The 17,589-nt window shown below is 47.1% G+C and overlaps 1 protein-coding gene across 1 annotated transcript in view; it reads left to right on the top strand.

Moving 5' to 3' along the window:
* LOC147701479 (sodium-dependent neutral amino acid transporter B(0)AT2-like) overlaps positions 1-17,589 on the top strand; it is a 155,317-nt gene that overhangs the window by 83,323 nt on the left and 54,405 nt on the right. The window contains exon 6 of the mRNA XM_086930152.1: positions 7,724-7,834. Within this exon, the coding sequence (XP_086786278.1) occupies positions 7,724-7,834 (111 nt within the window). The remainder of the gene's footprint in view (positions 1-7,723; positions 7,835-17,589) is intronic.

Genomic DNA, 17,589 nt, shown 5'->3' with positions numbered 1-17,589 from the left:
TAAACTAGCTTGCACAAATGACTTGAGATAGTTCAGTGTGTTAAAGCATCTGCTGCAGAAATGTGTGCGTCTATTCCAGGTCACCCGTTTATTTCACCGCATGGGGTTTTGGAAATGTAAAAATTCTCAGAATTTCTTTTTTGATAGTTGCAACAACAGCCTTCAACAGATTTCATTTTATAAACATTTTCCAGAAAATGAGTTAACAACTGTCACCACAAATATAATGTACTCTTTGAACTAAGGTTATAAAATTTCAAAATGTTAACAAACGGTAGAGGCGGAATAGCATGATATATGCATTTATTATTGCATGCATGTTGGTGTATGTTTGTATGTGAATTTGTATAGTACATACCTAGGGCTTACAGGATGGCAAATACATGGGCGGTCGAAGGTTTCCAGCATAAAAAGGTAGGGGTGTTCTAATATGTAAACTGGCACATCCTTCAACATCGATCCTAAAGGCTTGTTAGAGTCCATAATTTATTTTTATATGGTCATAAAAATACATGAATGATGGATGGATGCAGGGTGGGTGCATTAATGATTGTTCGGTGGATGGGTGGGTGGATGGGTGCATGGATGGATGCATGCATGATGGGTGGATGGATGCATGAGTGATGGATGCAGGATGGATGGATGGGTGGATGCATGAATGAATGATGTATGGATGCAGGATGGGTGGATGCATGCATGATGGGTGGATGCATGATGGATGGATAGATGGGTGGATGCATGAATGATGTATGGATGGATGCATGCATGATGGGTGGATGCATGATGGATGGATGGGTGGATGGATGGATGGATGGATGGGTGGGTGGGTGCATGAATGAATGATGTATGGATGCAGGATGGTTGGGTGGATGGATGGGTGGATGCATGAATGATGTATGGATGGATGCATGCATGATGGGTGGATGCGTGATGGATGGATGGGTGGATGTATGGATGCAGGGTAGGTGTGTGGATGGATGGATGGATGGATGGATGAATGATGTATGGATGGATGCATGGATGCATGCATGATGGGTGGATGCATGATGGATGGATGGGTGGATGCATGAATGAATGAATGATGTATGCAGGGTGGGCGGGTGGATGGATGGATGGGTGGATGCATGGATGTATGCATGATGGGTGGATGCATGATGGATGGATGGGTAGATGTATGAATGATGTATGGATGCAGGATGGGTGGGTGGATGTATGGGTGGATGTATGAATGATGTATGGATGCATGCATGCATGATGGGTGGATGCATGATGGATGGATGGGTGTATGGATGGGTGGATGCATGAATGAATGATGTATGGATGCAGGGTGGATAGATGGGTGGATGCATGAATGATGCATGGATGGATGCAAGGTGGTTCGGGCTCGCTCGCTGCGCTCGATTGCTGCGGTGCAATATGCAAATTAGTTTACACCCACCACTTTCAAATGTCGCCAGCCGCCCCTGCTTACAGGAGATACTCTAAGAGAACTGATTGAACTGATTGTCCTCCATACTTTGTTAATCAGTGTGGGTGCGATTGTGCCATTTCTTTATTTTCTTACATTATAGACTGCATGTTTGAAGAACCGAGGTTTGCTTACAATTTAGTGACAGTAATTAAGCTCGGTGAAGGGAACCACGTGCTGCCTCGGTGTAATCAGGGGTGTAATCTGTCCGAGTCTCGGGTGTTTGGGGCCCTGGGTAGAAATAGAATGTGTGAACCCCCCTCTAAATAGCAGAGACATGATACATTCAGGGCTGTTTGCATGTGAATAGATGTCGCTGCTCCTCGGCCCCTCCTTCTCTGTCACCTTCAAAGCACCTCTTAACAGGTCATCAAGGGCTGGAGGTGTGAGGGTAGCCATCCCTCTGTGCCTCTCCAATGCTGCGGGGCATCTGAGGAGCTTTGGTGCAGCATCGGAGTGAAGAAAAGGTGGGTACAAGCTGTGCCGGCTTTAGGGTGGAGCAACCGGTGCCCTGTTAAAATGACGGACAAATGGCGTCCGTTAGAGATTCCTTCACGGACAACGGACAGACGATCGAAATTACGGACTGTCCGTGAAATATACGGACGGTTGGTCACCCTACGTCCAACTCGGTCTGTGACAGGTTTCAATTAGGATGCCAGTTCGCATAATGAAAGGACAGCGACGCTGCAAATAACGTGGTTGGCAAAGTATGAAGACAAGTTTCAGTATCCTTAAAATGGCGGTGCTCATACTGACCGCGTGCCGGATGGCTTGAGGAGAGTGCGTGCACCAAAGCGTCTAAGGCAGGAATAGGCAGACGTCACAGAGGATCGAAGAAAGGCTCGAGAAACATAGGTGAGGCAGCGCGAGCTGTGTTTTACTTTAAAATTTTAAAACTTGACAGTTGGCAGAATATAATTAAAAGATTGTAGCGTACCTACAATAAAATTAAGGCAAAGAGAAATAACGTTTTACTCTGTGGCAGTCTGTCAGCAACATCACGAAATATGTAAATTTCTTGAAACCAAGTGCTAATGCTGACAGTTGAAGGTAAAACTCTGCGCTCATTCAACTTTGCCTTCCTGAGCTTTACCGACAGTGCCTCAAAGACAGTACATAAAGTTGAGCTCTGTAAAATTAAATTTATGACGGAGATAAAAGCTTAATCAGCACTGAGTCTTTACACAGCTGCCAGTGTCAGTGTGCCACGCCGAGTTTTCCATCCTAGGTAGTGGTTACTGGTGAATAAATAAACAGAGGCAGTCCAGAAGCTCAAGTAGTGCTTGTAATCCATAAAGGCATTCCACACATGAACAAAGATGGTAATCTTTCACTGTCACACATGAGGCATTAACCGGTGATGAAAGATATGAATAAAAGTTGCAAAATAACTCACCAAGCTGGTGTCACAGGAAACTTGACATGCCCGAGTTGAGACTGATTATGGTCACTGGTGGGACTAGGGCTGTCGGGTAGAAGATAGATGATACCAGCTTGGGTTCTTAGTTGAAGTCGCAATAAATGAATTCTTTGTCGCTGCATATGTTAATTCAGATCAATTCCTTGAGGAACAGGTTGATAAGGAGTTACATCAGTAGGTTACTAGGGGTTCAAGACCAGATCGTCGCCAATGTTGCAAAGTAAGAATCTTCAGGATGCCAGGTTGTAGGTTCCAGGTATACATTATTAGTAGTTCAGATACAGGAAGCTTAGATAGAGCCAAGATAGTAATTAGGCTATAAAGTATGCCCCACTAGGAGCAGTATATCATTACTGCTCATCCTGCTGACACCAACTGCCTAACCCCATGAACCCAACATTCTATGCAGTCACCCGATTGCCTCAACACTCGACTTTCCTTCCACCCCCTCCCCCCCACCCCCCCGCCAGCTACGTTCCTCCTGCCAAGCCCTTGCTACCGTGCCTCGCATCAATAAAACCACCATGGGAGGTAGATCCTTCTCCTACCTGGCCGCTAAAACCTGGAACTCACTCCCCACTCACCTTTGTCTCACTCAGAACCATCTAGCATTCAGAAAGCAACTTAAAACCTGGATATTCGACAAGTAATCCCCCCACCCTTCCTCAAGCGCCTTGAGACCCTCTGGGTATGTAGCGCGCTATATAAATTCTTTTGACTTGACTTGACACATCACTAGGCTGAACAGCAGGAAAGGGGTGAAGAAAGAAGAGAAGCGTGAAATAACCTCACAACAATAGGTAGATGAGAGGTGGTCGATTAGAAAAGTTCTGTTTTAAGGAACCTTCTGAATATAGGGTAATCTGGGCATTTCGGAAGACGAAAAGGGAGCTGATTCCAGTAAAAGGGGGCTAGGTGGGAGAATGCCTTCCCAGCCAGGCATGTGTTTTTTTAAACGCGGGACGAGAAGCAAAGATTTAGCTCCTGAGCGTAGGGGTCTGGGTGGCTGATATTGACTGAGTTTTACTGCAAAATAGCCAGGACCTTTACCATGTAATGCTTTGTGCAATGCAATTACATCTGACCCGTTTGCGTACTGGGGACCAGTGTAGCCGTTGTAGAAGAGGGAGAGAAGCAGTTCTAGCAGGAGAGTTTGAGACCAGGCGGGCCCCGGTGTTTTGAACTACTTGAAGTCTACTCCGAGAGGACTCACTTGCTGAAATCAGGAGAGCATTACAGTAGTCCAGGCGGCTTATCACCAGTGCCTGGATGAGTGTTTTTTCGTGCGGTTAAGAGGAGAATACCCTGTGTAGGAGGCTTAGCCTGTGGAAACATGAGCCCACGGTAGCTTTAACTTGCTCTCTCATGGTAAGTTTCTGGTCCAAACATATGCCAAGGTTCTTAACCACTGTCTTAGGGACCAGGGTGTCGCCTAGCTCAGACAGACACCATTCTGGGGACCAGAGCTTAGGTATATCTCCAAACAGCATGATCTCGGTTTTCCCGACATTAAGCAGTAGGAAATTATTCCTCATCCAGGTCACAATTGCAGTCATGTCTTTCGAGAAGGCAGTCTGGAAATTGTAGGAGTTTTTGTCAAATGACAGTAACAGCTGGGTGTCATCAGCTTACAAGATTGGTGTGAAAGCCAGCTTTCTAAGCCATCCAGCTAGCGGAGATACATAAATGTTGAACAAAGTGGGACTAAGACAGGTTCCCTGAGGTACTCAGTTGGTCAGTCCTATGGTCTGAGATGGGAAAGGGCCCAGATTGATGGTCTGAGTTTGGTGGGTGAGAAAGCTCGACATCCACTGAAAGTCTCGTACTTGAACTCCAGTTTCTTTAAGTCTGATGAGAGACTGTGTCGAAAGCTGCTGACAAATCCAGCAGCACTAGTAGTACTGCTTGTCCGTTGTCATGGGAGTGCGCTACATAGTCGGTGACTGCAATCAATGCTGACTCCATACTGTACATTGGCCTAAACCCAGACTGAAACGGATCAAGGCATCCAGTAGATTCGACATGGTCAGATAGTTGTTTATTAATCGCTTTTCCAATATCTTACTCGGGAGAGGTAGAAGAGAAATCGGACGGTAGTTAGACAGGTCCTCCATGTGGACATTGGTTTTCTTACGGATGGGAATTATTTGTGCAGCCTTCCATTCAAGTGGTAGTTGCCCCTCTCTCATAGGGAGATTGAGAATTGAGCAAACATAATGGGACAACTGTTTAGAGAGCAACAAAGACATTTTGGCTGGAATAATGTCCAAAGGGGAACTGATTTAACTGGGTTCAGCAGTGTCTCCACATTATCATCTGTGAGAAGGGGAACATTTTTCAACAGATGCACATTGGTCGAGAATGGGGGACAGCAGGAGGCAGTGTCATTCAGGGGGTTCCTGACTTTAGTGATTGTATCGTAAATCGGCTCAATTTTCTGTACAAAATGGATAGCTATTATAACACAAAATTCTTCAGTTGGGGCAGCTTCCTTGTTGCAGGCCTTCGGGTTAGTAAAGGAATTAAGAATTTGGTATAATACTTTGGGGGCACTCCCAACTTGGTTAAGTTGCAACACAATATGCGCCCTGCGTGCGTTTTTTAAGTTCTTATGGTATTGAGCCAGAGAGGTCTTATACCTCTCTTTATCCTCCAAGTTTTTACAAAGACATTTTTTCTTCTGTAGGTCTAGAGAGAACCATGCTGCGTGTGGGCGTCTGGCCGAGTTAGGATATTGTTTCAATAGGGCCAGTTGATCTATGGTTGTTTTTACAATAGAGTTGTAGCTGGCCAGGCATTCCTCCTCATTCTCCGATTCCAGATTAATGGTTGCTGGAAATGTGTTCATAAAATGGTCGGGTGTTATTTTATGCCACTGTCTACGGAGACTATAGGAGGGGCATAGTGTGCCCTGGGACCCCTAATTTGGAAGTCAATTAAAGAGTGGTCTGTTTATGTAAGTGGGCATGGAGCTTCACAAAAGATGCTTGGAGAGTTGGTCAGTATAAGATCTAGCGTGTGTCCTGCTGAATGTGTAGGACTGACGTTGATCATTCCTAGTCCTAAAGTGACTAAGTCGGCATGAAGCGTAGAGACGTCCTGATTAAAAGTGCTCTCACTATGTACATTGAAGTCCCCTAATAGCAGGAAATGTTTCGTGGAAATTATATGAGGGTCAATTAATTCCATCAGTTGGAGCGAGAAATCCATAAGGGGACCTGGGGTCCGGTATCAAGGGTGCCTTGCCAGCTGTAATGGGGTAAGAAATCAATTCTAATAACCAGAATTTTAACTTTGTAATTACAGCATTACTCGAGTGCCTATACTTTGATGATGTCTTTATGGGTGATGGCTATACCTCCACCAACCTTAAATTGTCTATCCAGCCTTTGGATACAGTAGCCATCAGGGAGTTCCATCGCAATAGTAGGGGTGGAGCTAGGTTTGAGCCAGGTTTCAGTTAGAAATCCGATGTTGGGAGTCTTAGAGGATAATAGATCCCAGATTTCAACAGCATTCTTGGGCAGAGATCTAACATTGCTCAGAAAGCCATTCCAGCCCTGAGCAGAATTGTTGGCAGGACTGTCTGGGTAAGTCTGGGGTTGATTAACTAAATTGGAATTGTGCTTTCCATTGCCTGTGTCAGATAGCAGTGGCCCCACATGCTTCAGCTCTAGGCTTTGGAATTGGCAAAACCTGCACGTAAAGGGGCCTTCGCAAAAGGACATGTCCAGTTCCTCATTTTTCCATTTTGAATAAAGAGGCAAAAGCTTGAAAAATATGGGGGGTAAAAATTCTTACCAGAACTACTCTTTCTCTTATATTTATTCAACATCAGTGATTTCAGCTTGCAATATGTTTGCTGAAATCCCTTCAGTGACTGCAGAATGTATTTTCTTGCTCTCACTACTTGAAATCAACAATTTCAAATCAATAAGCACATGTCGATACAAGTGTCCTAATTAGTTTAGTTTACACGTGAAAGCCATGCTTGGTTACACACTTAGTGTAGTGCAGGACACAGAGATAGTCGTGCTTTTTGATATTAAGACTTTCTTTGCACCCTCTTTTTCTGGGCAGGCTTGGAAAAATGCAAAACTTGAGAAGCTTTGATCTTTTTGTGGAATTACAATTTCCACCAGATGCAGAGCTGTTACAAGTCTTCACAAGCAGGGCTAGAATGGGGACCAAAAGCAGCTCCGCCAAAAATATTAAAATCAGCATTTATGTCAATGAAGGGTAAGTACCAGCCCTATAGACTATGGAGGAGGGCGACCAGGGCAGCTGAGGCATGCAAGCACATGAAACTCTTGTCTGACCACTGTTGCTTTCTCCTTCCAGGTTTGACAATAAGTCATCATTGTGTGTTGACATTCTACTTTGTCACTTTTGGTTGACTCGGAATTGGAGCAAGTAGTAAAAGGCGGATGCTGCTTTGTGGAGGGGTGGGTTAGTCACTACTCCTGCCCTATGCAGCACTCTCCCATCTACCTGATATAGGGTGGGTGAAGCATACAGCAGCAGAACTTTTAAAAAGATGAGTGAGCCGGTAGGCCTTGCTTTAGTGGCACTGGGTAAAAAGGTCCTGTTCACTACAACGGATCGCTCCACAGTATGGTGCCACCATAGCGCTTGTGCTGCTTTATTCTTGGCTGAAGGTCAAACATGAGGGTCTCCCAGAATGGTATTAGATATGTTCAAACAGTGAGTTACCAGAGCTGCAGGGGCCACACCGTGAAACACCCAAGAGATGAATTAAATAGAGGTTGGTTTGCTTTGTCATGAACTCAGGAGACTATACTGCTCACAATATCCTGTGCTTAATTTTCCAGGTGATGTACTTCAGCTCTATCTTCCCCTACGTGGTGCTGCTGTGCTTTCTGATCCGTGGTCTGCTCTTGGAAGGTGCTGCAGATGGTATCCGCATTATGTTCACCCCAAAGGTAGGTAGTCAAATGCATGTGCCTAGTGAAATACTGGGTCTGCACAAGTTGGAAAAGTGGCTCCTAAAGCCCATAGGATTGTCAGCAAATAGATGGGTTCTGCAGAGAAACACAGCAGTATCCCATTCTATCAGAGACTTGCAGCCCCTCCCGACGATGTCCGGGTATGAATTGCTGCCGGCCAGTAGTATATTGTTTTGTAGGATTTCGTTTAGATAGCATTTCTTATCTGTGACAGGCCTGTGAAACGCTCCGATTCACAGTGCACTGCTGATGCACTTAAGAGTGCGCGTTCAGTAGTGTGTGAACTCCAATTTCCCTACTTTATTTATTTAAACTATATAGCGCGAACTCGACAACATGCACAATTTACATTAAAGAAGAACATATTCATTTGTGGTAGGCACGGGGAGACAAAGCGATTTCCCAGGAATCACAGGATGTTTAGCTGATGCCGAGATTCGAAAGTTGCTCCCCAGCTCTAAAGTTCGCAATTCTAGAACTTGTGGCCGGAGGTGTGTCTAAAAGTGTATGTCGGTGCTGGCCATCAATGAGAGAGACCTGTGCATTTTTCAAATGGGTGGTGAAAAAAATATGAGTATGTTGCTGGAGATGTGGGCCGCCGTGCCACCAATGTACTAACAGGGGGAGGGTAAACACTCATTATTCCGCAACTTTCTTTCCGCATACCATCACTCCGCATACTTTCATTACGAAAGTACCATGACTCCTCAATGCCATTAGAACGCATGGCATTACATTTTATATGCTTTTACCACGCATACATTTACAACGAAATTCGTTGTAAATGCATGAATGGTAAAAGCATGTTTTTTTAAATGTTTGGATAAGGTAAGTATGGGTATAGGGGTATATGTTTTGGGTACTGAGGTATATGTTTTAGGGTGTTTGGGTATTTTTAGGGTTCAGATATAGTTTTGGGTTATGGGGTACAGGGATAGGTATGGGTTTTGGTGTACAGGGGTATTTTTAGGGTTCAGGACTAGGTTTAGGTTTTGGGGTACAGGGGTATTAAGGGTTCAGGGCTAGGTTTGGGTTTTGGGGTACAGGGGTATGTTCGAGGCATGTGGGCTGCTGAATTCATATCTGTGCATAGATCGCCGCCTAGTGTTGGGTCCGGATGATTGCACATTGTTGTCCTGGAAGAGTCTTCGAAGTATCACAAGATAGGTGGCTCCTACCCTGGACTACAGTGCACATGGGCATAGACTCCATCCTCAGATTGTTTTTTTCCGCCATTGGGTTCGGATGTCTTTAATTCCCTCTTGTCGGAATCAATATAAAAAACTTTCTTGAGACCAAAAGGTCTTTAGTCTACGTTGGTATTGTCTTGCGTTCGGCTTTACTTCTTCGAGCTCGGCTCCGAGCCGGTTTCTGTACTTCCGCGTGCTCTCGGCGCGGAAGGCCTAGTCGACGCTCCTGACTTATCGACCATCCATCATGGACCGAAGTCCATTCAAGAGATGTCCGGTCTGTAACTCGAAGTACCCACACATCGACGTCCACCCGGTGTGCAACAAGTGTCTGTCGCCGGACCACGATGAGGCCAAGTGTATGGCCTGTTCATGATTCAGGTCCAAGAAGACACTCAAGCTCCGACGAGCTGCGCGCCTGGAGTCCCAGCAATCTGCTCCGGCGCCTACGGACATTTTCGATGCTGGGGATGTCGAGGAAGAATATATCCAGGACGTTTCGGAATCAAACCCCGCGTCGGACGTCGAAGATGACTACGACGCTGATGCGGAGGTGTTCGAAAGCGAAGAAGTCGTCGAGGAGGTAGGAGACGACGACGGTGCCCTTGGGGCCATGGAGGATAGCTCGGATGAGGAGCTCCCTCAAACTGACTCTGGGGCCGTGCCTATCTATAAGGCCCAGGTCGAGGGATCGCCTTCGGGCCTTACCCAAGACCTCGATGTGGGTTCCACGGCCCCGCCTTCAGGCCCGGCCACGGACATTGTTACAGAGCCGCTCCCGGCCAAAACTAAACCGAAAGTGAAACCTACGGTCTCGACGCCAGATACTGCGCAGGTATCGAAACCGAAAGTGCGCATCGCATTAGTCGGATCGAGGACTTCTGAGGCTTCGGCGCCGAAGATGGCGGTCGAGCCGAAAGGCCAAGTCAAGGGCGTTGAGACAAATTCCGCCGCGCCGAAGACTAAGGTGAAGGTGGTTGATACTGGCGTGTCGGCGCCGAGACAGGTCGACGCCGGCAAGGGCCTTGTCGACCCGAAGAAAGCTGTTGACGACCCGAAGAAAACTCTCGGTGAGCCAAAAAAGCGACTCGACGACCCGAAGGTCCTCTCTGCCCCGCGTCCACACGACAAGGCCAGGGGCGCTGCGCCCCGTGAGTCGACCCCGAAAGTGGCCTCGAAGGACTCGACTCCAAAGGCGGCCTAAAAGGACTCCGCCGAACCGGCGCGTCCATCCTCCGTGTTCACAAGAAAAGTCACTGACTCCCTGCAGCGCATCAGGGACGGCACTGCGGTGGTCGAACCGAAGGACCCTCCGCGTGCGAAGCCTGTGGAGAAACCAGTTAAGGCGTCCACGCCGATCCTCTTTACCTTGCCGCCTAAGACGGCGCCGAAGGCTTTCGCTCCTAAGGCAGTGGCCGGTGTGCCCGAAAAGGTCTCCTCTGCGCCAAAGGCGTCGTCGGTGGTCCACGGCCCGCGGCCTCGACAACCTGCGGAGGATGAGCGTCAGGAGCACTATATCGACGCCGAAACGGGCAGGCTTTCCCTTCTGAAGCGGAAAATCACCCCAGAACCCCAACTGGAATCTTACAAGATCCCTCTCAAGAAGAAGACGGACTCTGCTTGCTCTCCTGTCTTGGTGGAACCCCTTTCACCGCAGACTCATGTTGTGTCGCCCACTTACTCCGAATTGGACGCTGGTGAGGGTGATGAGGAGGATGAGTACAGTTATCCGGTCTATACAGACCCTGAGGATACAAAGGAGCCCTGGGCAGCTGGTGGTGACCCTGGGGATCCTCATTCAGGACAAGACCCTCAACTTTTTTCAGCAAAAACTTCACCCACTGAAGACTCTGCTGCTTTCAATGCCCTCATTGAACGGGCTGCTAGCAATCACAACGTCCAGCTGCATGCTGACCCTGTGGATGTGGATTTCCTTTTTGACACTTTTTCAGTATCAAAAAGACTGTAAAAACTCTGCCTATGCTAAAAGGTGTTTTAAAGCATGCTGCTGAGATCTTTAAAGAACCTACCAGGGCAAGGGTGATAAACCCTAGGATTGACAAAAAATACAAGGCGGCACCTACTGATCCTACATACATTAAAGGACAGTTGCCTCTGGACTCCCTTGTCGTCTCGAATGCCCGGAAGAGGGCCAATTCTCAGACTATGGGTGATGCTCCTCCCCCAGACAAAGAATCCAAGGTCTTTGAGGCTTCGGGGAAGAGGGTAGCAGCACAGGCAGCCAACATATGGCGCATCTCTAACACACAAGCGCTTCTAGCGCGCTATGACAGGGCGCACTACGATACACTAGAGACCCTGTTGCAACACCTGCCTGATCAATATAAAGAAGGGGCTGAGATGCTGATTCAAGAGGGGAAGCTCATCTCCAACGCTTCCATTAAGTGCGTTCTGGACGCAGCCGATACCGCTGCCAGAGCCATAAACACCAGTGTTATGCTTCGGAGGCATGCCTGGCTGAGAATCTCTGGATTTAAGCCAGACATCCAAACCACCATCCTGAACCAAACGGTTAACCCAGATCACCTGTTTGGCCCAGACGTTGACACCACCCTAGAAAAAATGAAAAAAGACACTCACACTGCAAAATCCATGGGTGCCTTACAGTCCCAGCAGTTTCGGGGTGGGTCCTTTTGTCGCTCCAACACTAGAGGCGTCTCAAGGGGTCAGCTTTCCCAATCCACGCCATACTACAAGGGCAACACCCAGACTACTTATGCCAACAAGAGTCGAGGTGGATATCGCAGCAACAGCGCCAAGGGCAGAGGACGTGGCAACAACAGCTCCAGGTCCTCTACCACCAGCAAACAGTGACGCCTTGTCACTGCCCCCCGACCACGCAACACCTGTCGGGGGGAGACTCCAGCAGTTCCTGCCTGTCTGGGAGTCCATCACCACGGACAGGTGGGTCAGAAAACTTATCCAATACGGTTATTGTCTGGAGTTAACATCCACTCCACCCAACATGCCCCCAAGACACCGTCCTATGTCGGACGAGCACTTGCACTTATTGCAGCAGGAGGTCACCGTCATGCTGCAAAAAGGAGCAATAGAGCTCGTGCCACTGCAGGAGCGAGGCACAGTGGTATACTCTCTGTACTTCCTAATACCAAAGAAGGACGGGTCCCTCAGGCCCATTCTGGACCTCAGGCCACTCAACTTCTACATCCTGTCGGAGCACTTCCATATGCTGACCCTGCAGCAAGTGCTCCCGTTGCTCAGGCAAGGGGATTTCCTCGCAACTTTAGACCTAAAGGACGCGTACTTTCACATTCCACTGCACCCTTCACACAGGAAATACCTCAGGTTCACCATCCAAAACCAGCACTACCAATTCAAGGTTTTGCCATTCGGTGTCACCACGGCACCCAGAGTGTTCACAAAGTGCCTGGCGACAGTGGCGGCACATCTCAGGAGACGAAACATCCACGTCTGCCCCTATCTGGATGACTGGCTCATCCAAGCGAAGTCAGCCCAGCAGTGTGCCGCCCACATGTCCCACACCATTCACCTCTTACACGATCTGGGATTCTCACTGAATTACCCAAAATCACACCTCCAGCCCGCCCACATACGGCAGTATCTGGGTGCGACCATAAATATTCTGGCAGCCACAGCACAGCCAAATTCAGTGAGAGTCAGCAGCATTCAATCGCTGATCCAAAAATTCAGACCTCAACACTCGCTTCCAGCGAGAGTGTTCATGCAGTTGATAGGCATGATGGCCTCCTGCATCTCTATAGTCCCGCACGCGAGACTACATATGCGTCCGCTTCAGGAGTGCTTAGCACGTCAGTGGACTCAGGCTCACGGACAGTTGAAAGACCTAGTGTTGGTGAGCGGTCGGGCATACAACTCTCTGCATTGGTGGAATCCACGAAACCTTTGCAAGGGCCGACCGTTCCAAGAGCCTGTGCCACAGATCATCCTGACGACGGACGCTTCTCTCCAGGGATGGGGAGCTCATGTACTCCATTACACTGTGCAGGGACTATGGACGCAACAGCAGAGGAAGATGCACATCAATGTTCTGGAACTGATGGCGATCTTCATGGCACTGAAAGCATTCAAAGTACATCTGTGCAACAAGGTCGTGTTGATCCGGACGGACAACATGACGGCAATGTACTACATTCAAAAGCAGGGAGGAACACGCTCTCCGCAGCTGTCTCATCTGGCTCAGAGCATGTGGAAGTGGGCCATTCAGAGGAACATCTTCCTCATGGCAGAGCACCTCCCGGGCAAGGACAATCAGATGGCGGACCTGCTCAGCAGGCACAGCCACCAAATGCACGAGTGGGAGATACATCCATCGGTTCTCCAACCGTACTTCCAAAGGTGGGGTCATCCAGAGATCGACCTCTTCGCCACAAAGGAGAACGCAAAATGCCAAAGCTTCGCCGCCAGGTTCCCTCACCCACAGTCGCAGGGCAATGCGATATGGATGATCTGGTCAGGAAAATTTGCGTACGCTTTTCCCCCAGCACCTCTGATACTGCTGGTGGCACGCAAGCTCAGGCAGCACTCTATGACTCTCATCCTGGTTGCTCCAACGTGGGCTCGCCAACCATGGTACACCACGTTTCTAGAACTGTCCGTGGTACCGCATCAGAGGCTACGTCTCACACCCAGCCTTCTGACGCAGAGCCATGGCGACATTCAGCATCCAGATCCGCAACAGCTCAACCTGGCGATCTGGCTCCTGAAGTCCTAGAGTTTGGCTACCTGCACCTACCTTCTGACTGTATGGACATCATTCAGGAGGCACGGAAGCCCACCACCAGAGCATGCTATGCGGCAAAATGGAAGCGGTTTGTCATTTATTGTGCAGACCACAACATTAACCCGCTAGATGCTTCTATTCAAAATATCATCTGTTACCTTTTCCATCTGTACAAATGTAATCTGGCCTATGCTTCCATTCGCATTCATCTAACTGCAATGGCCGCTTACCTCCAGAATAGACAGCACCTCTCCCTCTTCAGGGTGCCTGCCATTAAGGCTTTTCTGGAAGGACTCAAACGAGTCATTCCTCCGCGGACTCCACCAGCTCCTGAGTGGAACCTCAATGTGGTCCTCACCAGGCTGATGGGTCCTCCCTTTGAACCACTGCATTCCTGCGAGATTCAGTTCTTGACGTGGAAAGTGGCTTTCCTCATAGCAATTACATCGCTACGGAGGGTTAGTGAGTTACAAGCCCTCACTATCCAAGAGCCATTTATTCAAATTTATTCCAACAGGGTAGTGCTTCGCACAAACCCTAAATTTCTTCCCAAGGTTGTGTCTCAATTCCATATCAACCAGACTATTGAATTACCTGTTTTCTTTCAAAATCCCGAGTCATTGGCGGAGCGGATGCTCCACACCCTTGACGTCAAGAGGGCCCTGATGTATTACATCAATAGGACCAAGGATTTTAGGAAAACTAAACAACTCTTTGTCGCCTTTGCACTACACCACAAAGGTAACCCTATTTCCAAGGCTGGTATTGCTAGGTGGATCGTTAAATGTATCCAGATCTGCTATCTGAAAGCAAAACGTACTCTTACCATTCCACCAAGAGCCCACTCCACCAGGAAGTTGGGGGCCTCTATGGCATTCCTTGGAAACATTCCTTTGGAAGACATATGTAGAGCAGCCACATGGTCTACCACACACACATTTACAAAGCATTATTGTGTTGATGTGCACTCCAAACAGCAGGCAGCTGTAGGGCAGGCTGTTCTAAAAACACTTTTCCAAACTGCTGCAGCTGGCACGGGCGGCCGCCGTTAATGGAGGGACTGCTATGTATTCTATGCACAGATATGAATTCAGCAGCCCACATGCCTCGAACCGAATATGCTATTTACCAGTATGCATCTGTTCTTGGCATGTAGGGCTGCTGACATTCATATCGCCCGCCCTCCTCCCCGGCGCCCGTAGCAGCTGCAGAATTCACACATACTTCTAGCATGGTCATCATTCACTTAGTTTCACTCCATCTTGGCCACAATGGCTAAAAACAATCTGAGGATGTAGTCGATGCCCATGCGCACTGTAGTCCAGGGGAGGAGCCACCTATCTCGTGATACTTCGAAGACTCTTCCAGGACAACAATGTGCAATCATCCGGACCCAACACTAGGATGCGATCTATGCACAGATATGAATGTCAGCAGCCCTACATGCCAAGAACAGATGCATACTGGTAAGTAGCATATTCGTTTAGGGTTCAGGGCTAGGTTTGGGTTTTGGGGTACAGGGTTATTTTTAGGGTTCAGGGGTAGGTTTTGGGGTACAGGGGTATTTTAAGGGTTATGGGGTAGGTTTGGGTTCTGGGGTAGAGGGGTATTTTTATGGTTCAGGGCTAGGTTTGGATTTTGGGGTACAGGCGTATTTTTAGGGTTCAGGGGTAGGTTTGGGGTTTGAAGTGCAGAGGTATTTATAGGGTTCAGGGCTAAGTTTCGGTTTTGAAGTACAGAGGTATTTATAGGGTTCAGGGCTAGGTTTGGGTTTTGGGGTACAGGGGTATTTTTAGGGTTTAGGGATAGGTTTGGGTTTTGGGGTACGGGGTATATGTATAGAGTTAAGATAGGGAAAGAATACTCCCTACTCTAGAGTCAAAGTATATCATCGGTTTAAAAACAATGGCTCCCTGGGGACTAAATAACAATGAAGAGATGTGGGTACATCTGTAGAAAAAAATCGTTATTTTTTCAGCAACTGCATTGAAAACAACATCTTAGAATGCAACAATACAATTATGTAGGTATATACCTGTAAAAAATAATTTTGAGCGATGGTCGACTATTTTTCAGGGACTAAGATTGCCCATCCAGGGCTCTATTAAGCTCTCCCAACTGGGAATCCAGACAGGCCCATTTAGGGCAGTATCTCTGTGTGAAGGGCGGGATCAGGATGAAAAAATGGGTATTTTTGTCCAAATATAATGCTGCCAATATCCCAGCCTTTTGATGAAATGCTCAACTAATGTGTCTCAGTATGCATGAATTTATAATGAAATAGCAACTTGTTGCCACATCTGTTTTTAATATGCACTAAAGCACTTTATTGTACATAGCGCCATTTTAGGTAAAATGAATTTGTTTGCTATTTGCACACTAAAAGATGGCCGCTGTATTAGCTTTCCCATCACAAACTAACCGTCATCTATGTTGTTGATGTGAATGGGAGAAGTGGCTTTAAATGGCGCCGTGTAATTTTGTACAGGTTGACACTGACGAAGCCTTTTGGCGAAACGCGTCTGTTGTGGGGGTAGGGGCTTAAATTAAAAAATCATCATTCACGTCATTCTTCTAGCCTAATTGGAGTGGATTGTGTGGAAATATAATAGCGGCTCACCACCGCTGACCAAGCACCCGGGACTGTGAGGAGCGACGGCGGTGAAGAATCGGTGCTGCAAATATATATATATATATATATATATATATATATATATATATATATATATATATATATATATATATATATGATTTCAATAAACAAAGTCCATAACCCACGCTCTCAGGAAACAACTCGGAGACACCAAAATTTGTGAATTAAAACAGCACTGGCTTCATTTTGGTGTCTCCGAGTTGTTTCCTGAGAGCGTGGGTTATGGACTTTGTTTATTGAAATCATACTCGTGTCGGATTCACTCCGCCGGCGTCCACGCCACCTTTCACGGGTCGAGGGACCCGGAAGGAGTTTTTGTTGGGAAGCGAATATATATATATATATATATATATATATATATATATATATATATATACAAACATATATTTGATGTTTTAATAATGTACTTTTACAATGTATATGACTTTACCACACATGCGTTTGCGTTATAATGGCATGCGTGATAAATTCATATGCGTTGTAAAAGTTTTAGAAATGATGTCTTTGCGGAGTAATAGTCCCGCGTTATAAAAATTGCGGAGGGATGGTATGCGGGATGTTGGTTTGCGGAATATCATCACATATTCTCGGGGGAGTGATAGTCCCTTTCTTGCTATTTCCGTGGAGGCGGGCCTTGTGTCCGGATGTGCGTGGCACGAGGCCTGTGCGCAACAGAAGTGGAAAATCTCCAGTGTGCGCTTCAGGCGTCACCGGAAGTTAAGGCGAGATTACATTTCCTGCACAATGGCCCCTGTTTGCGCTCCTTCCGGCCCTTGGGAATAGCTTCATGCCTGACCTCCATACAGTAAAGTTAAAGGAGGCCCCCTTAACTGTCAACTTTGGGACGGGGAGATAGCTTAGGAAACCAAAAAACGTCCCACAGGTTTACCCCAAAATGGGTAGGAAATGGAATAGTAATACGTTTTTGCAATGTTTAGCAATACCAGTCATGTACTTTAGTTACCAAAATGTGAAATGCAAATCATAAACACAATGTTGTACTCAGAAGACCACCAACAATTATAGATATAGCACCAATAAAGCACACAGTACGTCAAGTGTAAAAAACCAATCAGATAATAGTGTTTTAGGAAAAAATATATATATTTTTGTCTATTTATTCAAACAAACATTTTATCAACAC

Source organism: Lissotriton vulgaris, chromosome 7 (genome assembly GCF_964263255.1).
Source record: "Lissotriton vulgaris chromosome 7, aLisVul1.2, whole genome shotgun sequence".
Lineage (NCBI taxonomy): Eukaryota > Metazoa > Chordata > Amphibia > Caudata > Salamandridae > Lissotriton > Lissotriton vulgaris.
Note: the sequence above shows the minus strand (reverse complement) of the source record. Positions and strands in the feature narration are given on the sequence as shown.